We start from the raw sequence: 22862 nt of genomic DNA on the forward strand, positions 1-22862 counted from the left end.
CGATTGGGAGACGTGGGACAAGACTGAGGTGAACAACAGGATGAGTCTGGAATGGCTCGAATTGACTGACGGACGGTGAGTCGAGCGCCAGCTGGCGGGCCAGTCTACTGTGGGTCCCACTGACAGCGAGTCGACTCAGCCACTTGCCTCCGTGTCTTGGAATCCGTAAAGTAGATGCCACTTTTTGGGTGCTAGATTCTCTTTTCTCTGGAAAGAACTAAAGAAGAGCATCGATAGTTAGTTTTGTGGTCAACGACCAACTTGAAACAATTAATTTTTTTTTATTTATTTTTTATTTTACTTTTAGCTCCATCCGAACTCTTGGGATCTGAACTGAAACGAATAACATTTCATCCGAAAATAATTTATCGTTGAGCAATTAAGGCTCTTTTTGGTATCAATTCCCCTCCCCTTTTTTCCCTTTTTAAAAAAAAAAAATAAAAAAAATTTTTTTTTGTTAAAAAAAAAAAAATGGTTGGGTTATTTTTAAAAAAAAAAAAAAAAAAAAAAAAAAAAATAAAGTTAAAAAAAAAAAAAAAAAAAAAAAAAAAAAATCAAGTGGAAAGAAGGAACAAGGTGAGAAGAAACCCACAACAAAATTCTATGATTTTCCGAAACTAAAATATGATTAAGATTCGACAGTCTGTAATGAATCCATGACATGAAAGATACCGGCCTAAGGTGAGAACAATTAGTTTCTGAATATATGATTGACCCTGTCCGTAGTACTAAGTGAGTAGTGAGACGTTTTTGGTTTTTGAGACTTCAACATCACTATTGGAAAGTCTCAACAAAAAAAATTCATAACAAATATTGCTTGGTATCGTACATCTACCTTAAAATGGGCAAGTGTCGTTGAGCAATCAAGTTGAGAACAATTTTCCCAAACATTCTTATTTTGGCAATTTAGTGGTATTTGAGAATTAAAATAAGAATGATGAAATAGAGTGATGTGTCTTGGTCTTTTGCAATCGATGTATCATAATAAATCGTAGAAGAAAATTCTGTAGAACTATCGTTCGATCAGCTATGATACACGGTGCAAAGTGTTAGGCTGTTAAAAAGAATCATATTAATAAACTTAGTATACTAGAAATAGAAATGTCAAAATAGATGAGTGGCAAAAGTAAAAATGATAAGATAAAGAATAATCACATTAGAATTAGTCCAAGAGTTGCTCCTATATAATTGATAAGCTTCAAAAAATTCGTTTGAGGTGAAACAATCACATTCAACAAAGACCTATTGTCCATGTATGGAGAAGTGATATAATGCAAATTGAAGGAACTAGAAGAAATAGAAACAATCCTAAAATAACTTAAATAGAAGTGGTGAGAAAATATATGCATAGTTTAGAGTTTGTATCTAACATGACCTCAAATAGAACTGATTAGAAGGCAAGAATGATCCACGTAAAATGATTAACTTAATGAGATGCATTTTATTGATTAATTGAAAATGATTAGAAGTGTTTATCGAACAAGGAAAACTAACATGCATAGATTACCGTATTTCCGCAGTCTTCTTACCCATCCTTATTGCGATTGTATTTTTTATATATAAGAGATGGAGATATTACACATGCCATTAGCAAAGATCACTTAGTTAATAAAAAATTGTCAACCCAATCGAACTACCTTGCGAGGAATTCATAAAAAAATATAGATGAATATAATTTAATGTTGGATTTTCGATCGGCAAGTAGATCAAGACTTTGAATCCATGCTTTCATCAGGTCGTAAGTTACTCGGACCTCCAGAGTTAGAATAAATAATTCAATCTAACGGTGAGATCAGGCTAAACGTATCAGAGCTGATTACTGCCACGTCCATTAGAAAAAGATGTAGTAAATGACAAATGGCTTAGCCACAGCCATGCATGGAAACTAATTTGTCATATCTACGATCTCTCTCCCACCTGTTCCGCTTCTGGATATATACTTCGACTCCTACGAATATGAGTGATAATAAAATGGGGGATCAGAAGTTCAGAAGGGCAGTAGATCGATTTTGGTGATTGGTGTTTCTCTCATTACTACTGTAACACCAAAACAATAACGCATATCACAGGTCGGAGCAGAGCTGGAACATTGTGAAGCAGGTAGCAAGGCAGCAGACACCGGTGTATGTGTATCTATCGATCATGGCATCCAAGAGTGTGGCTGGCTCTCCAGTTTTCGCTTACACGGTGGTTTACGTGAAAGACGTAGCCAAATCGGTGGAGTTCTACGCAAAGGCATTTGGCTACTCAGTTCGACGGCTTGACGAATCTCACAGGTGGTTTTTTGTTCAATTAATATATAGATTCACTTGCCAAATCTGAATCTGGGTTAATTAGTTATGTTGTTTCTTCTTTCTTCTTTCTTCTTGTGGCTGGGCTACTGACTATGAGATACACAGATGGGGAGAGCTGGAGAGTGGGCAAACGACGATAGCCTTCACGCCGGCACATCAACACGAGACGGATGGAAGAAGTGGTGAAGTACAGATACCTGGAAGTGGGCGTCAGAGGAACCCAGTGGAAGTGTGCTTCGCTTTCTCAAACGTCGACGAGGCTTACAACAAGGCCGTCGAGCATGGGGCGGTGCCGGTGAGTCCACCTCAGGAGAAGCAGTGGGGACAGAAGGTTGGATATGTCAGGGATATCGACGGAATTGTGGTTCGACTTGGTAGCCATGTTAAAGAACCTTCTTCTTCTTCTTCTTAAACACCTGCTGCTGCACTTTTGGGTGATGATGCTAATACATTAATCAACTTTGTAATGGTGAATGGATCCTTCATTCCTTGTTATATGGTATTTAGTATCTCACCTTCAAATAAAGTAAAAATGATGTATTAATAATGGTTTCCGGTTTGAGTCCATCATCCTATTCGTATAGGTTACTGTTACGTAATCAATACTAAAACACCATTCACTAAATTGAATCGCTCGATGGAGACCTTTGCTGATTTTGTTTCACTAAGTGTGTTTCCCCGTTACTGCTGTACACAAACTTCTTACAAAGTGATAAGATAGAAGATGTGCGACACAATCAATCCAAGCATAAGATTCTACCTCGACAGTCGACACCATGATGATCTCCTAAAAGCATTATCTCCATAGAGAATAAACAACATTAACGAACTTAAAACAACTCTCACTAATCACAGTAGGTAGATTACCAAGACAACTGACCAAAACCGTTTAAATACAAAGTTGACTTACATGAGAACTGTCAAATTTGTTAAACAGGTATAAAAAGGAAAGTAACGGAGAGGCCGAAAGAACTTCAAGATGAAATTCCATATGATTGACATACTGAGAGACCATACGAGACATTATCAGAGATGATCAACCGCTACTCCAAATGTAATAAATGGATTCACAGATAGCACAAGCTGCGTTCCACCTTTGGTAGCATCATCACAACATCTCTTGCGAGCGTCTCACGATTCGGCTTACTTTCTTCTTGAACTCATCTCTCCTTTCCCTCCATTCTTTCTGCAATACCAAATACGAAAAAAAAAAATGATAGATACAATCAAAATTAAACGAAGGCCAGCTAATCCAACAAGACCTAAATAAACTGATCTTCGGCTTCCCGTTGTTTAATGTCCCTGATGAGAGGTGCAAGTAACTGTAATTTTACCATTCTGCGACCCACAGGAAGGATTTCAGATCCGAGTTACTACACTCTCACTGAGCCCAACTTCCTCTAGGACACCGGTGAATTCAGCAATCCAACATCGACAAAGACGAAAATAATTTCTAAAACACCAAACCCCCATCAGATCATCTTCTGGTTGACGCAATAGGAAAAAATCTAGTTTCTCCCTGTGGATAGCAACAGCAGAGGCGGGGCAAAGGAAGGCATGTTTCCCAATAACATGTCAGGAATAAGAAATTCCTTGATTACCAGTGGCTACTTCAGTGACTCTTCAGCACAAACATGACAAACTTATATGGAAATTCTATAACAATAAAGGTAATGAATGTATCTTCAGACACGAAACGATCAACTTCTTTTCAATGTAGTTCTTAGTTCTTACAATACTCAAAAATGCTAGTTCGTTGCAGTAATCTAGGCCAAGCCTACTTGATGACTGACAAAGCAAACAATACTGTATCAAGTGTAACCCTGAATAGAACTCTAATTGGATTGTAAGGATCCATGTAGCTAATCCCGTTTAGTAAGGATAATACCAAGTACAAGTAGTAGTGTTTTAGGATGATCCACCATAAATGTCTACTGTTTCAAACAGGAGTCTGTTTGACTAAAAGTCATGAAAGTTACATAAACATAGTAAATCATATTTTCTCAAAAAATGCAGGCTATGGAAGTTGATCTAAAGACAACGTGCCCTTCCATCATGGAACTTAAATCACCTCTTCTACAAAACAGAGGTGTACTGACACTACTAGAATCTTCCCACATAGAGAATTCCCCGCCCTAACCATTGCTACTGGAAAACACCATGGAAGGATTAACCAATAAACCGATTCTGGTAGGGTGCAGAGAACTTGACTATCTGCCAAAATGTTTCCATATGCCAAAAATAGTTCTAATAAGAAATACAACTTTCAAATTCAGTGGTTGATTACTAAGTGTGTCTGTAAAATATGTCAGAGTTAAAGACACCCACTTAGATTTTGAACTCAAATGATTTTTGAGCGTGTTCACTTTAGATAATTACTGTGTCTCTTACATGATCTTTGGCGCCCATGTTTTCGTCCATCGCCTGAATTAGCTTTGAGCTACAACAACAGGACTTATTCCAACCAAATGGGGTCAGCAACATGGATCATGCCTTCCTGTCAGCTTTGTTTTAGACAACCGTATCTATTTCTATATTGGTCAGACCAGCAAAAAGTCCATATATCTAAGCCTCACCATAGTTATAATCCAATATTCAATCAACAATACTTCAATCTTAACCTCCAAATTCCGAGTTTTCAATTCGCTGAACTACATTAAAATTCTTGTTTCAGTCAAGCCCTGATTATGTGTTTTGATCATTCTAGAAATAATTAGCAATTAAAGCTTTCTAAGAGAATGACACATCCAGAGAATCAAGCCAGTCTATTCCGTCAGATAAATTTTCCACTCTTAATTCCTTTAATATGATTTCACTTCTAGTTCACATTATTCTCCCTCTGTTCTTTGGTAAATCCTCAGATTTAGGAATTCATACTACAAAATTACCTCAAGTTCCTCTCAGGGTTCACAGGTTCAATGTGCATAATAGTTTTGCCAGTGGGGAAACCAGAACAGGTATAAACCTTTGGCATGTCACCAGGGACCTTGGGGTCTAGCCCACAAAATATCAGTCACATCCTTGTAGAAGATCTAGGTGCCCCATTAAGGAAATTTCTTAAGATCCATGCAGGAAAGCCTGGCTTCATTTGATAAATATTGATTATGCAGTTCATAAAGAACCCCAAAGCCAATTGAGTTCCTGACAGAAACGGAACTTGAGATTTGGGATCTAAGAGGTAGTTGAAGCCTAACACTCAACTGATCTACATTTTCAAAATCAAATCTAGTTGTGTTTTGGGAGAAAGGGTGAACCCGGTGCCAAACCCTTCTGTACAAGCAAGGGGGGGGGGGGGGGGAACCCTCTTCTGCGCAGCCTTACCCCAGCAATTTTTGCTGAGAGGCTGTTTGGATGCCTTAACCTCAGGCTATAATTGATGTGAACCAGATTCTAGGGTTTGACTGAATGATGTAATGCCCTAGATCTAGGCTCAGTCCAGAATCCTCTTCAATAGAACCAGCAGTCTTCAATAGAACCTACGGTTGAAGGGGATGGGTTTGTTATGGGGTTCTAGGATTACGAAAGGTCTAGGATTAGGTTCGGCCAGGCTTAAGGGTCTAGAGTTTGAAGGATAAAGTCTGAAAGATTGCTGTTTTTACAATTTCAGAATTGGATATTTGAAAGGTTTGAATCTTGGGCTTTGAAAGAATTAGGATTTTTAGGGCTTGGATCAAGCTAGGGCTTAGGCTGAGTGTTAATTTGGTGTTAGGAAAGCTAAATTGCAATTCTGTTAAGAGTGCAAGTCTGAATTCTTTTTTAAAGCTGAGTCTTAGCCTTAATTTCTTAAGTAGGCTATAAATAACCTACAAACCTGTAAATATATAAAGTTGAATTTGAAATTTAGTTATACTATCTAAAAGAGTGGGTGTCTTAGTAATTATCTAGAACTGTGGTAGCAAATCTAATCTAGAAAAATCCATCAGAAGTGTGCAGATATCTATTGGAATGGTAGAGAAAAATATATTAATAAGAATGTAAAAAAATTATAGAAGGGTGTAGAATGATTTTGACTAGAGGAGAAAATATCCTTGACTAGGTGAGAAATGTCTCCTACCTAGAAGTTTCCTTACAAAAGCATGGAAAGCATGACCAGTCCCTCCTTATAAGTCGGAAGGGGAGTTTGTTGGTCCTCATCAAGGAGGAGGATGAGCTATCAACAGGGTTTCCTGTTGGTAGCACCAATACTTTGACTTGCATGTAAGAATCACATGCATTTTATCGATTTCATGGGTACTCCATGGACGGCACTGTCCATGGTGTTGTTCATATGAAATGTGTTATTCCCAGATTGACACTGAGAGGGGGGGTGAATCAGTGTCTTCAAAAATTCACCACAATGTGGCTGGGTCTACCAGACAGTGTACCACCACTCTGCAATCAAGGCACTCCAATATGTGCAACAAAGAAAAATAAACAAAAACGCAATGCACCAGAGTTTACGTGGTTCGGCCAAATTGCCTATATCCACGGAATAATACCCTACCTAGGGTTTCGTATATTACTCAATACACTCTTAGATATTTTGACTGCTACAACAGTCCAGGAACACCAATCCCTGTTATAGTCTAAAATGCAATTCAGACAAGGGCACCAACCCCAACCCCCTAGACAAGCTCCAACTTGCTAGGTCACAATGTAAACCAATAATTCAAGTTCCCCAAATTACATTCATGAGCTAGATTCTTCATCACTAAACATAACCTAGAAAATAATAGACAATCACTTGTGAATACGGGTTACCTCAACTTGTGTAAGATGCATGGTAACAATACTTGTTTCTCTTTTTCTCCAACTCCTTTTTTTTCTCTTTTCAATCTTTTTCAGTTTTCTCTCTTTAAAAAAGCCATACAACCATGTTCCCTTCTTTTTCTTCTGCTTCTTCTTTTTTTCTTCTCTTTCACTTTCTTTCTTGTTCAGCAAAACAAAAGACTTCTTATTCCCAAGCTTCAGATCTCCATAGCCAACCAACGTCTTCTGGTTCGACCTCCACGCTATTCCCAAGCTCCTCAAAACGTCCTCCTCTTCTCGCTGGAGTTTGCTCTCCTTTTATAGATTAATTTAACTCGAGTTTGAATCAAACTCGTAGTTCCTATCTGACTTAAACAAGGAGTGTTTTAACGTACAAATCGGACTAACTTCGAGATCTCCAATGAACAATCCCACCGTTGGATTTGAAGATCAAGAAGTCGTGAAGCTCTCCTCCAAAAATCGGCTCAATCGGACACTGGATGACCATCCGATGAAGAGGTTGATCAAAACTAGACAGAGACCCTCAAAAACGGGATTCTTGAGTTTTCTTTATTTGAATTGGATTCTTTCTCTCGGAACCTTTTTGTGTGTTGTTGTACCATATCAAAAACCCATTTAAGTTGCCAACAATGACAACACCTTCATTTTAAGCCAATGGAACAACAAATGAAATAATAATAATAATAATAATAATAATAATAATAATAATAATAATAATAATATATAAGCCTCTCAAAATTGAAGTTTTCCACAAGTTGCGTGCTCTTCTAGGAGCAACTAAAATTCAAGTTTAAGGAGGGATGTCGTAAATATGTAAATATGAATTAGGGGTTTAATTGTAATATCAAAAAGTTAGTAAGAATAACATAGAAAAATCTTTACAAGAGCATAGAAGGATTTTGACCAGAGGAGAAAAGATTTGACTAGGGCATCGGTTGTTTAATAGATAAACAAGGTGGGAAAAATAAACATGTGACCTACATGTAGTGGGGTAAGGGAATAGGAAAGGAAAGAAAATGATTTTGTGGAAAAATTGCAAATGTGCATCCCACCTTTATTTTATCCCTCACTTTCCCACAAAGTCCCACTAAATATGTGGGACTTTAAAATGTGGTAGGAAAAGTGAAAATGTCATGTCACAGAGACAAGCTTGTATGCCCATTTTCCCACCCCACTTAACCAAAGCAAGCGTTGCTTTGAGATCTCATAGAAAAGTTCACTTCCCCCCCCCCCTTTTATCTAGCAAACAAACAATACTTAGGTGAGAAAAATCTGCTAACTAAAAGCTCCCTAAGAAGTAAGAACTCTATAAATAGGGACCATTTGTTCAAATAATTGAAGGACGAGAGCTAGGAAGAGAGGAAATATGGAGAAGCTTGGAGAGGAAACACTCAATGGGCTTTACTAACTTGAATCTCAAACTTGACTTGTACAAAATGGCTAGGGGAGTCCTCTATTTATAGGGTTCCTAGGAAGCTTCTAGCTAAAAAGCATTTCTCACCTAGTCAAAGATATTTTCTCCTCTAGCCAAAATCCTTCTACACCCTTCCATTTTCCCACCCCACTTAACCAAAGCAAGTGTTGCTTTGGGATCTCATAGAAAAGTTCACTTTTTCCCCACCCACCCCCCTTTTTATCTAGCAAACAAACAATACTTAGATGAGAAAAATCTGCTAACTAAAAGCTCCCTAAGAAGTAAGAACTCCATAAATAGGGACCATTTGTTCAAATAATTGAAGGAGGAGAGCTAGGAAGAGAGGAAATATGGAGAAGCTTGGAGAGGAAACACTCAATGGGCTTTACTAACTTGAATCTCAAACTTGACTTGTACAAAATGGCTAGGGGAGTCCTCTATTTATAGGGTCCCTAGGAAGTTTCTAGCTAAAAAGCATTTCTCACCTAGTCAAAGATATTTTCTCCTCTAGCCAAAATCCTTCTACACCCTTCTATAATTTTTTCTACATTCTTCTTAGATATTTTCACCACCATTCCAAGAGATATCTACACACTTCTAATGGATTTCTCTAGATTGGTACTTTCTACCACAGCTCTAGATAATAGACCCACTATCTTTTAGATATTACAACTAAATCCCAAATTCAAGTTTATATAGTTAGTAGTTTGTATGATATTTATAGCCTACTTAAAAAATTAGACTAGGACTCAACTTTAGAAAAGAAATCAAACTTGGCCTCTAACTTGCAATGCAAATCAAACTAAAACTTCTAATAGACTAGGATGTTAACTCACACTAGGAAACTCCATAACTTACTTTAGAGGAATCGAATTTGTATTCTTAGAGTAGACATAGATTCCTTGCAAGGAGTAAGACATAAGGGATTCCTTCAAAAACAAAGAATCCAACTCTAAGTAGGATTCTTCAATAACTTGATGATTAAGGCCTCAAATTCAAAAATAAAAATAGATCTAGGGTCCTAATAACCTTGGACTCCACAAATTTTACCAAAATGACAAAAATGCCCCTGGTGAAAGCCGTAGGGTTTGGGGAAGCATCCCTAAGCCCTATGCTGCCCCTGGAAAATGATTTTACATCAACAAATTGTGGTCCACTGAACATTAAGAAGTCCTATCTAAGATCTGATTTCTCATTATGTTTACTGCATTTAATTCTGGTTTCCAGTTCAAGTTCACATTAATGATGATGAACTGCTGCTAACCTGAGCAAGTGTTATTGCTGAACTGATTCCACCAAAAATAGAGATGAATTCCATGTTGTTGGATTTTTGACACCATAATTAAATTTCCTAATTACAATAGTAATCCTGCACATTTCCAGGCCATGAGATCTTCCTCAATTTGGTGGTGACAGATTCTAATTCTCCTCCAGGTTGTATCAGATAAACGACAAGTTGATTAACAAGTTGATTAATCCCCACTTTCCTCAAGCTTAATTCATCCCATTCTACAAATCTAGATTCATCTTCTACTCCTTGATTCCTCACAAAAAATTTCCGAATAACCTGAGCTATTTTTTCAGGTTGTCAGGCCCTACAAAAGTTAATTATGTATGATTTTTTTGTAACACTGGCTCCTAACCTCCAGTACTCTGCAAATTTTGTGGGTAGGAGTTAAGATTTAAGTTTTGAACAATTAGATTTCCTTTAGTTAAGTGGGTACTGAAAGGGTGAAGACTTTCTCCAGTTGTCTAGATAATATAAACAACACAATACAATATACACTCCATATATAAAACTAAACCTAAATAATTATATTAAATAAATAATAAACGTTACATACATAGTACATAGTAACAGTGGTATACTTCACATTTTTTGTTGTTTAATAGTTTCATAAGGCTTTTTTTTTTTTTTTTTTTGCAGAAGTGGGGTGGACAAAAAAGGTGGAAAAAATAAATTTGTGGGACCCATATGTAGTGGGGTGCGGGAATAGAAAATGATTTTTGTGAAAAAGTTTCAAATGTGAGTCCCACTTTTGATGTATTCCACACTTTTCCACAAAGTCCCACTAAATAGGTGGGACTTTGAAAAGGGATGGTATGGGAAAAGTAACATGCCACCTTGGCCAACAAGCTTGCCTGCCCACTTTTCACCCCCGTCAACCAAATAAATCATGCTTTGCGATTTCATGAAAAAATTTACTTTTTCCCACCCCACTTCAGATTCAATAAGAGCCTGTTTGGTTACATGAATCCAGAGATTTGAGATCTCTAGATTCATGAATGCGAGATTTATACCCGTTTGGTTGTGAAAATCTCTAGATTCATGAAATCTAGAGATTCATCTTTTTACACTAAAAACGTGAATCTGTAGATTTATGGGTATGGGGTGAAATCTCGAGATTTTATCTCTACTATAAAAAAGCTAAACATTTGCGCATTCACAAAAATCACAAATGAATCCATAGATTTCATTCCGCATTTTCAGTTAACCAAACAGTTAATTTTATAAATTATGACTCTATAGATTTGAAATCCATAGATTTGAGATCTCTAGATATTTGAAATCTCCATACTCATGTAACCAAACAGGCCCTAAACAAATGGAACCTAAGTGAAATGTAGTGTTTCAAACAATGTAACTTTAAACAGTAGACTAGGAGAAAAGGTAATTCATAAAACACAAGTTTAGCCACCTTACTCATTTATCCACTATGTAACAAGAGGGTAAGGGTAAGGTTATCACCTAACTAACGTCACAGCTTTACAAAGATACATAATAGAACTTCGAAACGAGAGATGCGGGGGGAAATAAGTTTATCTCACTTACTGCTGCTTCAATATTTGCTGGAGACTCATCATTAGGACTTGACAGCATCGAAATAATGCTCAGTACAATGCTTTCGACCTGTAGAATCAAAGCATTAGCACCTGTAAGAGATTAGGAGACTTTTCTCTTATGGGCAAAGCATGAATGATTACATGGATATAAATGAGTAACTAACTAGATAGATGGCAGAATCCAAGCCAACAGTGATTTCCCCCACCTCTAAATATTCAAGTTAACTATATGAACAATAGCAGATAAGAGTCATCAACAAGAAAAACGATACACACAACAAATGATGAACTCTTGAGTTGCATAAACACAAGAATGTCACCCACCCACACACACAAAAGATATGAGATAAATGAACAATACAGATCTGGCTACCCAGATTATAGATAGAACAAATGGAGAATTTGATTCCTTAAAAAAGATGCAACCCCTATTCAACCAATTTTATTCACAAGACAGACCAAGCAGATCGAAGAGCAATATTATTTCATATGTTTCATTTTTTTGCTCTCATTAAGAAAGCAATACACTGGTGAGAGACAACGGGAGATCCATCCCAGTCTACAATATAGTCCGATCAAACTGATGGAAAGTCCAAGGAGACTAAATTGAGAAGACAGTTGCAACCATATTTGTAGCAGATATTTTTATTTTAACATTATAAGACTGGAATGGCACAACTTTTACAGTTCACATTTTTTACCACTGCTTGCTAGGAGCATGATAAAGTTATAAATAGGCCTGTAGTCAAATATCCTCAACAATGAATGAAATCAAAAGTATGCCTTTACACATGTGGATTCCTTAAATGTTAAGCTCCAACACATTATGTGGATCCTTAAGGGCCTGTTTGGTTACTTGAGTCTGTAGATTTCAAAAATTTAGAGATTTCAAATCTGAGACTTCAAATCTCTTGAGTCATGGTTCGTAAAATTAACTGTTTGGTTAGTTTGAATTTTTGGAATGAAATTTCTAGATTTATCCTAAAAAAATATTTATTGAATTATGGTTCAAATCTTTAACGCTTTGATAGTATGGGTGAAATCTCTGGATTTCACCTCATACCCATAAATCTACAGATTCACATTTTTAGTGTTAAAATGTGAATCTCTAGATTTCATGAATCTAGGGATTCACACAACCAAACAGGTAAAAATCTCCCATTTGTGAATCCAGAGATTTGAAATCTCTGGATTCGCGTAACCAAACAGGCCCTAAAGTGTTCTTCTATCTTATCCTGTTTTTCGGTTACGAGACACACCAAGACCCACAGCGCCAGCCTCACTAATATTAATGGCAATCCTGTAGGGAGACTGAAAAATTCAAAGTTTCAGCAGAGAACATATAAGAAAAGGATGGAATAAAAAAGGCTCATGCGTGAACACACACACACACACACAACCAAAGCCACCCCACCTCTTGAACCATATAACTCTGTTCTTCTATTCAATCCATGTCTAACGATGGGGAATTACATCATATAAAGGACTCTAAAATGAGAGTAGCCCTCTAACTAGGAATCATGTTCAAATTAATAAAATTTAGAGGAATCACAAATCAAATATCCAACGAAGTTCATTTCTAAAATAAATAGAATAAAGTAAAAACAAGACATTATTTCTACTAATAACATAAATTCCACCATGACTCAAATTGAACCCAATTCATCTATATTCAGAAACCTAATTGAATGTGTATTTAGAGGAATCACAAATCAAATATCCAACGAAGTTCATTTCTAAAATAAATAGAACAAAGTAAAAACAAGACATTATTTCTACAAATAACATAAATTCCAACATGACTCAAATTGAACCCAAGTCATCTATATTCAGAAACCTAATTGAAGGTGTATCTGCATCTACTTCCCAATGTTGAGGAAAAAACCCTTACGTGTGAAAAATGAGGGAAACAAGACCATGCAACTGGCATCCATGAATATTGACTTAGATGGGGCAATGATAAAACACATCTCATGCTCAACTATCCAATAGTCATATAAGCAAACGAGGTCTCTTTGGTAATCTGATCATGAGGTTTCACGGCCGAAATTAGACTGTCAATCATTCTTCAATCTCAACTTTGATTGGACCAGTTGATCAACTTGACCTTTGATTTCAACATCTAATTTGTCTTTTGACTAATATAAGGCAAAGCTTCTGAAGACCTGTTGCCAAATTAGAAAGTTTTATTTACCTTTTACCAAACCAATCAGTTATAGAAAGGTATAAATGACCTTGATCAATCTCCATATGTAGTGGGTGTAATTGTATGATAACAATGGTGGGATGGTAAATAAAATGAATATGAGGAGATAGCAAAAAATTGTAAATAAATGGAAGAATGGTAGCATCGTAATATTGGGATTCAAATGGAAATACAATGAGGAGTTAACATACAAAGGAGGGGAGAGTAAACTTGAAACAAACAAAAATAGATGGAAAAAGAATAATGAACAGGTAATTCTGGAAATGTGGTAAAATTAATGATAAGAAAAGGGGAGGGCAGTTTTGGAAATAAAAGAACTCAAAAACAAAAAGACGAAACGTGGGTTACCAAGGGAGTGGAGATGACAAAGAGAGCAAGAGGCCCTAGAAGGAGGAATTTCCTCTAGACTCAGGATGGGTTTGAAAGGAGGAGGGGGAAATAATCCAGATGGAGTCGGATCTCAGCAAGTAAGGAAACCAAATTAACCTAAACAGAGTCATGTTTGTTCTTATTGCATATCCTACAAAAACCAAGGCCACCTTCAGATTTGGGGTGGTAGACAAAGGACCAATTGATCGGGTGGAGGAAGTGGGAGGGTTCCTTGGCTTTTTGGCCTTTCCAAAAAAGGCACAAAAGAGGGCTTCCATGCTTGACTTCTGGCTTTAGAAGATACCACACCAATAGAGGTATGAAGATTGGAGGGACTGATCTGACTAGGATGGTCATACCAGCAAAGGAGAGAAGTTGGTCCTTCCAGAATTGAAGTTTCTTGCGGATTTGGTCTAGCATTATGGAACAATGGTGGTTGGTGACTCTGCCAAGAATGAGGGCCATCCCAACATAGGTGATAGAGAAGGAATCAAGGGAAAAACCCATGAGTGTAACAGGGAAGCTTATGTCAAAGACACCAGCCAAAAACAAGAGAGATTTCTCCTAATTAATTTGAAGGCCAAAGAGAGATTCAAAGATGGAGAGGGAAGAGAAGATGGGGGAGGTGGAAGCATTGGAAGCTTCACTAAAATTATAGGATCATTAGTTGAGGGCCTTGAATTTAGGGATTGGAGAGATGAGTTGTTAGTTAGTTTTGGACTAGATGATTCAGGAAAGGACTTCAAGGGCTAAGGAGAAGAGAGAAGGGGAAGGACGGCAGCCTTGACAGAGGGAAAGAAGCCCGCCAAAAAGCCATTATAGATGACAGAGAACACGGTGTTGGAGATGCAAACATTAACCCAATAAACAAAAGGGGGAGGGACCCATCATAGATAAAACATATAGGCTGAAATCCATCTAAGGGAGTCAAGAGCTTTGTGGAGATCAATTTTCAGTTGGGCAACTGGGGAGTTCAACATGCGATCAAACCCCAAAACAATATTAGCATGATATTATCAACAATGCTCCTGCCCGAGATGAAGGCAGGTCTATCGTTGCTAACAAAGGAGGATGACAAACCAGATGCAGTTGCAAGGATTATGGAGATGAATTTGTGTATGAGATTGCAAAAAGAGAGGAGACACCTAACTTCTTAGAGATGAGGCGTATGAAAATTTCATGCAAGAACACATACTAAGGAAGGAAGCTCTCCTCATGGGAGCTAAGAGTAGTCAATTCAACGGAGAGGGACTTTTCTTCTTCAACAAGGGCAAGAAAGGGGGTTTGGTTGGAAAAGGGACTAGATGTGGATGAGGTTGGAGCAACTAGAGGAGACACGAGAGGAAACATTCCCAAAGGTGAAGGAGTAGCGAAGGTTAGTAACAGCTATGTGAGAAGAGGAGGGGATCAACAAAGGTTAGCAACAACAACTTCCTTAATACAATTATCGAAAGCATTGCCAAGGGTAGTGTCAAGGGGATGATCGTCGATCTTTTCACGATGGAATCCAACCATGTTGAAATCGCCACCAATACCCCCAGGTTGGGAGTTAATAATGAAATAAAGGGTGGCGACGTCCTTCCCAACAGGAAGGCAAGGTCCAGAGAATGGTTAAAAACATAAATAATGGTAAGGTAGAAGCGGTTAGAAGAAGCAAGGAGAGAAGCATGGAGATGGGAGACTTAAAGAGAAGAAAATGGAAGAGATGTGGATTTTGGCAAGGTCCTAGAGTATCCAAATACAGTCGTTGGGCAAGTGGTCGTAGTTGGAGAGGACCAAGAAGGGACGACTGCGGAGGCATTGGGCGGGCATTCTCCAATTGAAAGTAGGTTTTACGGATGACGCATGGAGGGCTTCAAAGGAAAAGAGGACAACCTTGACATCTGCTTGTTTAGTGAAACCTAATTTTGAAAGAATTATAACTGAAAAACTAGACATTATGTGAAATTTGGAGCACTTGGTTTAGTTTTAAAATATATACCCTACCAAGAAGTCTCCAAAGAATTTTGCTATTGGGAAGTATACATTTTGATATCATTCCGCTATGTATAGACCTAGGGTTATTTTGAACACTGTAATTTATGAAATTGGATAGCGAACCTAGAAAGTTTTATGTGAAATATGGAGCATTATCACTTTTGATCCATATCATGTCATTAATTTTCCGAAGAATTTTGAATGAAAAATATAGATTATAATGTCATCTTTGCACTATATGTATTATAATAAGAAGCATTATGGATACTATACTTTTATGAGAGCAGATACTCAACCTAGGAATCATTTCTCGTTCAAAATATTTTCCGAGAAAACAAGCTTGCATAGTTCATTTGACTGAATCCAATTATGGTATAAATTGGATTCAAAAGTTATTTCTTTATATTATATAGTTTCAATATGCAAAATCCGGAAGAAAAAAAATTTGCGTACAGAACTAGTGGGCTATAATCATGGTAGGAAATATCGGTGAAATATTGCCAAAACTAGGCAAAATTTCGCTGTATAAATACCTTGAGACACGAAACACGGGTCGAAAATGAAAAATATCAGATTTCAGTGAAATTTGGCTATTTTTGCAGAAATTTCGGTGAGATTTCAGAAATTTTGCTGAAATCTCGAAAATTCCAGTGAAATTTTGTAAAGCCCAATGGGTTGTACCATATAGGGCTTATGGCTATGGATAGGATATAATGGATCATTTGCTGATTGTAGTAGCATGTCTACATGAGTATGGAGATAGATCAGGTACATCATTTGTGACTCCATCTTTGGATATCCATTAGGACCAACACTAGTAATGCCAGTGACAGACTACGTGGATAACTTCATCCATATCATGTCATGGCATTGCTTATGTCTAGTACTCAGAGTACTCTTCCATGACCCAAGGGATGGATCCAACCCGACACATACTTGTATGATGTATTCTACTTGTTGCATGTGTTGTTGTATCTTAATAAAATCTTAGTATTATCTAGCTAATATCCATATTTATAATGGTTAAAATTCATGTTCCAAACTTCCAATTTCACCCGCATACAGCCAGGCATGTGGCTGACTTCAGGTTAGGTTTTAGAAAGAACTAACATTCCCAGTGTGTTTATTAACCTCAAATTACGCTAGACACCAAAAACCAACCCAAAATGACCCAAATACCGCCTGAAATTGGGGGGGGGGGAGAATTCCACCAAAACATTTCCAAATTTTGGCGAAATTTCACCTAAATTTTGAGGTTTCGGTAGTTTTGCCAAGTGAGGGAAACCCGAAATTTCAGCAAAATTCCGTACCTTGGTTATAATTCAATAGCAATTAAGCTAGACTAATAGTTATCTAAGCATTGACAAGGTGAAGCTTAGGTTACAAGGCGATTCTAAGGCAAACCTATCATAATGTGCTTTTTCTAAGCCAAAAAGCAATGCTTTAGCCAATAATTCATCACTTAGGCATCCTAAGTGACACCTTAGTAGTACGCTTTTTTTTCAGGAAATTGATTTCTTAGCTTATATAATCTTTCTTTTAATCTATTTTCATTCATTCTTTTTATGTATAATATCTATTTAGTAATGTTTCTATGTATCCCTTATTCCCTTGTACACTGTCAAACATGAAATCAAATCTTTTATTATTATACAATTAAACCCTATTGAGTCCATTTGAGCCAAAGAAGCTCCCATGTTGACAACTATGGCTTGATTTTTGAAGGTATTGGTAACTAGTATGTCTACTGGTATCACAAGATTCTGCGAGATCATTGGGCATCCCATATAAGTCCCCCAAGACAAAAGGATGCTGCCACAATTTTCTAGTACTTGCAAACCGAAACAAGAAACAAGGGAGAGATTCCCAAACTCCTCCCACTTGCAAATTAATACAACCTAGCATTTATACCATTTGGATCTTTGCAATCCTATCCCGAGATTTAGGAATCCAACCAATAACATGCAATTACCTAGATTTTTGGCACAGCTACAATTAGGTCCAGATTCAAGAAACACCACAAGATGAGGCTGTAAGAATGCATCTGATTTCTATTACTTAGGTTTTTGGTAAAAATAAGATTTGGTCAAGAAACACCACATGGTGTTTTGCTTAATTTATGGAGTTAGTATTTGACTATTTTATGATCATGCACTCTTGTACATCATTATTTTAGTGTCTCGAATTACTTGTGCATCAGGACTGGATATAAAAATAGAAGTTGGAAGTGATATGAATGTGAGATTTGGGTAATGCATTAATCATATTTGCCTTATATCTTGTCTACTAGTATGCCATGACATGGGACACTACGCATACTTGTACACAGGCCATGTCATCATGGTAAAATTGTGAGATCTATGCTACAACTGGAGATCCTGCAGTAGTAGTAGTAGTGTGCCAGTGAGCATACTAGTCAAACCTATAAATCTATAACCACCAAACTCACTTTTTCCTCTTTGGTGATTACAAGCATGTTCCCTCACGTAAGATCGTAATTTTTTCAGGCAATAATTTTTCTAGCCTGGCCTGCTTAGAGAGAATTTTTTTTACCCGCCACCTATTTGTGCCATGTCGAGGCATCATCCAGCAATACAGAACAGTGGATAATAAGGGAGTGGTCTGTATCAACCATGTGTCAACTTGCATATTCAAATTGAACGTTATGCTCTTGTAGTTCTCCATGTATTCCCATGCATTACTGTATTTGTCAGGTGCACATTTCTTAATGTACATCCACACAATTGTCCCTTTAATTCTCCTGGTGTTGAGAAAAGCTTGTTCATAAATCTTGTAAAATGAGTAAATGACAAAATCAGTACCACTCGATCAATAGCCACAATCATCGGGCTTTCTTGGGACACTGACACAGCACATCTCAGGATCATATGATGCGATATCAAACCATGTCTCTTTATAGGAGTCTGACTGGGATTTTGCAATTGTAATTGGAACGCCAAATTCTTCAATCACAAACTTGATTAGACTGTGCAAAACTCAATTTGATCGTCACTTCCATTTTCCACATTTTCTTCTACATCTGATCAATCTTCTGACAATTAGAAGTTCCTGGAAACCCATCTTCAAATTAAAATCTGTTTGCAGATTATGGAACCCACCTCTAATCAGGAGAAAATCAACCTTCATAATATAGTGGGTTTCTGATAACAATGGCAGTAATTTATAGAACCACATACAAAATAGAAGAGTGTAGTGTGGTCTAAGGTACGGAGGGGGTAAAAACCTGGAAAAGAGTTAACAAAAAGACAACAGAATATGAATAGAAGGGATTCCAAAAAAGAAACACTTAAATCAGAGCAAAATGTGAGAAAGGGATATACTTGAAAGAACAATTAATTTTCAAAGAAATAAGCTGAGGCAGGGTAACACAGGGAAAAACAGAGAATAAGTTAAACAACAAAAATAAAGTGAGAAAAGTCGGGTCTAACTCTGGAAAATATAAATTAATTTGAAAATAGGCAACGCAAGATAAGAGACGCAACATGGGGAAAATACAGTAAAGAGAGAAAACTTATCGTGGTTCAACGGGTGCAGTTAGACACATGGGGTTATCTTAACACTGACAGCCAAAAAACACAAAGTGGATAGGTTGATTTCGTGTTTGACTTTGACCAGGATAAAATGAAATTTAGAAAATTCAAATCATGCTGGGTGATGGAAGAATCTAACTACGATGACGGTTTGCGAAAACCAGAAACAGGTTGTTTAAGTTTTAAGAGCCGGGGGGGGGGGGGGGGGAGAGGATTACAGGTTGTACTTTTTCATTTTCAACAATGTTATAACAAACAAGGAAAGGAGGGAAACAACTGCAGTTGGTTTCTGACATGGGCTTAGGGAGATGGAGGGGATGCAGTGCTACAGTGATCCGTTATTATTCTTCTTTTTTTGAGCACATCTGTGTGCAGTGAGTGGGGCTGGAAGAAACCAAAATGATTTTGGCACTGCAGGAGTAAAAGTGGCACCAAGAATGTTACTGTGAAGAGCGGAGACAAGGAAGAACAAGATGGATGGAGGGGGAGAGCAGGGATCTTTGACTCTGATACCAAAATTGGTGGAGGATCGGTTAGGAGAAAAAAGGTAAAGCTGGAAGAAATGAGAATTGCATGAGAGAGGAGATTACATTAAAAGAAGAAAAGGGTTGGGGGAGGAAGATGACACAGAGACACACAGGATACTCAAACTATGACTGAACTAGTCCATTTGGATCAACCTATCACCAATGATGAGGAATTACATTCTACGGAGAGAAACAAAAGATTCCTAAAATAGAAACCAACGCTCTAACTAGGAAACTAGGAATAATTGAGAAACCAAAAACCAAAGTAAAGAACTTTTAAAATAAATAGAATAAGACAAACTTACTGAAATTATTTCCCCAAATAACATAAATTCCTAGAATGCTTGGAGAACCAAAAACTCAAATGAGACCTAGTTCATCTTCATCTAGATACCCAATTGGGCTTCAATTGAGGTAGTGTATCCGCATCAATCCATCTTATCTTTTATTCAACCAGGTTTCTCATCAAAACTTAATAAGTCAGTTACAAAAACTCTTTTTTGCTATTCAACTATGTTTAGAGCATTTTTTTCCTCTCGGGGTCAATCCAAGCCATTCATATCTTTTCTTAACACTCAAGTGATTTGCACGCCACCACTTGGTCTTAAGATCCCTATAATTGGTATAATATCATACTCTTATGATGCAACAAGATTTAAGCCACGCATATGAAAAGATCAATTTCTATAGTAGAAAAAAGGGTCCAGCTTTAAAATCATTCCCCCAAAATAATTAATTCAACATATTGGAAATATATATTTAACTCGTAGGTCTCATCGTACCTTATAAGTAGAACAAAATCTAAGAAAATACAGTTCCCCAGAAGAATTTGAGACAAATCATTCAAAATTCATCCAATATCATCTAAGATCTAGCAATTAGCAATCAGCATATGGCTATTCGGGGTAGCATCACCATTGAGCCACCAACCATGACACAACTGCAGCCAAAGGTACGTGAACCTATATCATCAACATACAATTTTCCTAGGACCTGGCTTAATAGCGAAGAGAACAAGGTAGAAAAACAAAAGAATTATGACCAAGTTTGCATTCTACATATTTGAAAACTGGGCAGAGTATCATCGATTTGACATTTTTTAAAATAATACCGTATGGACTGGTGTCCAGCGTTCACTTGCAAGCTCATAGCCATTGGGGTCCTCACCAGGTGCATGAAGAATTGAGATGCAAACTCTCCCATCAGGATAAACTGGAAGCAATCCGAATTGTAAACAGAAGGGAACTCGAATGCATGAATAGTGGGTAGAAGATGCAATCAAATTGGTTCCGAGCAATGTAAAGCAAAGACTAGTTGGAACTCAAATAAAAGACACTTACCGTTGGGATGCCACATCTCTGAAATAAACCTTACTGTTGGTGGACTATTAGGATAATTATGAGGGAAGCTCATGATGGCATTAAAATAGCCTCCATCACTGCAAGCAGGAAAAACAAGTCAGTTAAATCAGTAAATACTGTGGTCGAGGTCGAAGATAATAGCCCAGTCCCTCTCCTCCAAGACATGAAAGCTCCAACTGATCAAACTACATTTCATGGCAATAGTCAAAAGTCCAAAAATATAAAAACATGTAAACTAGAGATTAGAAAACTTAAAGGTGTCTCAAAGAAGACAATGTAAGTCATACACATGAGACAACAATTTATCAGAGTCAAAGAACGGTCTGCCATATAGACCAGCAGAGAACACCTTATTCTTATCCATTTTCATATTGCAAACCCAAAATCTATGTACTCAAGAAGCCAAACAAAACAAATCAGGCCCTTCAAAACTCAAAACAAGTAAATCCTTAATCTACATTTTTCGCTCCTGGAATCCAATATGGAAAGTCGCAATAAAACGTGAGAGAAGAACAACAAAAAGGTTTTTTTTTTCCTGGCAATTCTACAAGCTAGCCTAAATTTTGAAAAAAGAACAATGAAAAAGTATCCGTCCATGCATGAGAATTGAGAACTCTAAATTATCCGGAAACAGGAAGAAAACCAAAAAGTACGACCGATCACAACATACAAAGCCAACGAAACCAGACAATTAAGCCCGAACAACCAGCCCGCAAGGGAATGAACAGCGCTCTAACGTCATCAAATCATGCAAAATACAGATTGTGAAAAATCGAAGGTGACGAACAAAAAACTGATAACTTACTAAAGAGTATCCGGTGGTCCGATTATGGTCACGCTCCATTCGAAAATGTTACTATCATCAACCAAGCCGGCCGAAAACCCGTCAACAGGGTTCTTGCAAAGATCTGTCCAGGCAAACAGCTATGAATCAATCACCAATCTCGATCCAAATAAAAAACCCTAGAAAGAATTAATTGAAAAAAGTTATAGATTACAAATAAGAACACAAAAGAAACAAGGCAAAGATTTCGATCCAAACCCTTGAGCTGTTTTTGAAGGAGAAGACTAGCTTGAGTTGATTGTCCCATCGCAAGTTACTGGAAGAGACACCGAGGGAGCGAGAACCAAGCAAGATGGAAAAAGAGAAAAACAGGACTATTTCTGACTTTAAATGCCTACGCGGTTTCGAAAGAAACGCATAATGGGAAGGGTTAGACCGCCGGATTACCAATTTTGCCTTCGAAAGCCGACACCTTCGCTCGACTACAATTTATTATACAGAGCGACGCGGGAAGAGAGAGAGTCGGACACTCGGAGTCTCGGACGAGAAGAGAGAGAATCTGAGATTGCATTTGTACTTTCTCTTCTGTACACGAGGGAGTCCAGCCGGTCGATGTGCCGCCTTTTTCCAGACGTTACCGTTACTTACAGTACTTTTTCCTTTTTTCTTTTTTTTTTTCTTTTTTTCGTAATACGTAACGTCACTTACAGTAATTTTTTTTTCTTTTTCTTTTTTCTTCTTTTTTTTTTCGTAACACGTAATCACTTACAGTACTTGAATTTACAA

The 22862-nt window shown here is 37.3% G+C and overlaps 2 protein-coding genes across 2 annotated transcripts; one reads left to right on the plus strand and one right to left on the minus strand.

The window, feature by feature from the left end:
- Positions 1-1981: 1981 nt before the first annotated feature.
- DSI-1VOC (dessication-induced 1VOC superfamily protein) lies at positions 1982-2868 on the plus strand. The gene is made up of 2 exons (XM_089154016.1): positions 1982-2276; positions 2400-2868. Exons 1-2 carry the CDS (start codon positions 2143-2145, stop codon positions 2704-2706), a joined length of 441 nt encoding a protein of 146 aa, XP_089010142.1. The 5' UTR covers positions 1982-2142; the 3' UTR covers positions 2707-2868.
- A 211-nt stretch (positions 2869-3079) lies between these two features.
- LOC149026540 (ubiquitin-conjugating enzyme E2 7-like) lies at positions 3080-22648 on the minus strand. Its single transcript, XM_089154013.1, has 6 exons — positions 22335-22648; positions 22098-22200; positions 21272-21369; positions 21043-21143; positions 11291-11368; positions 3080-3480 (listed from the first exon to the last, which is right to left on the minus strand). The coding sequence occupies exons 1-6, from the start codon at positions 22381-22383 to the stop codon at positions 3403-3405; spliced, it is 507 nt and encodes a 168-aa protein (XP_089010139.1). The 5' UTR covers positions 22384-22648; the 3' UTR covers positions 3080-3402.
- Positions 22649-22862: the final 214 nt, after the last annotated feature.

Source organism: Hakea prostrata, chromosome 1, assembly GCF_041222555.1.
Source record: "Hakea prostrata isolate BN-2017 chromosome 1, UWA_Hpros_2, whole genome shotgun sequence".
Classification (NCBI taxonomy): Eukaryota; Viridiplantae; Streptophyta; class Magnoliopsida; order Proteales; family Proteaceae; genus Hakea; species Hakea prostrata.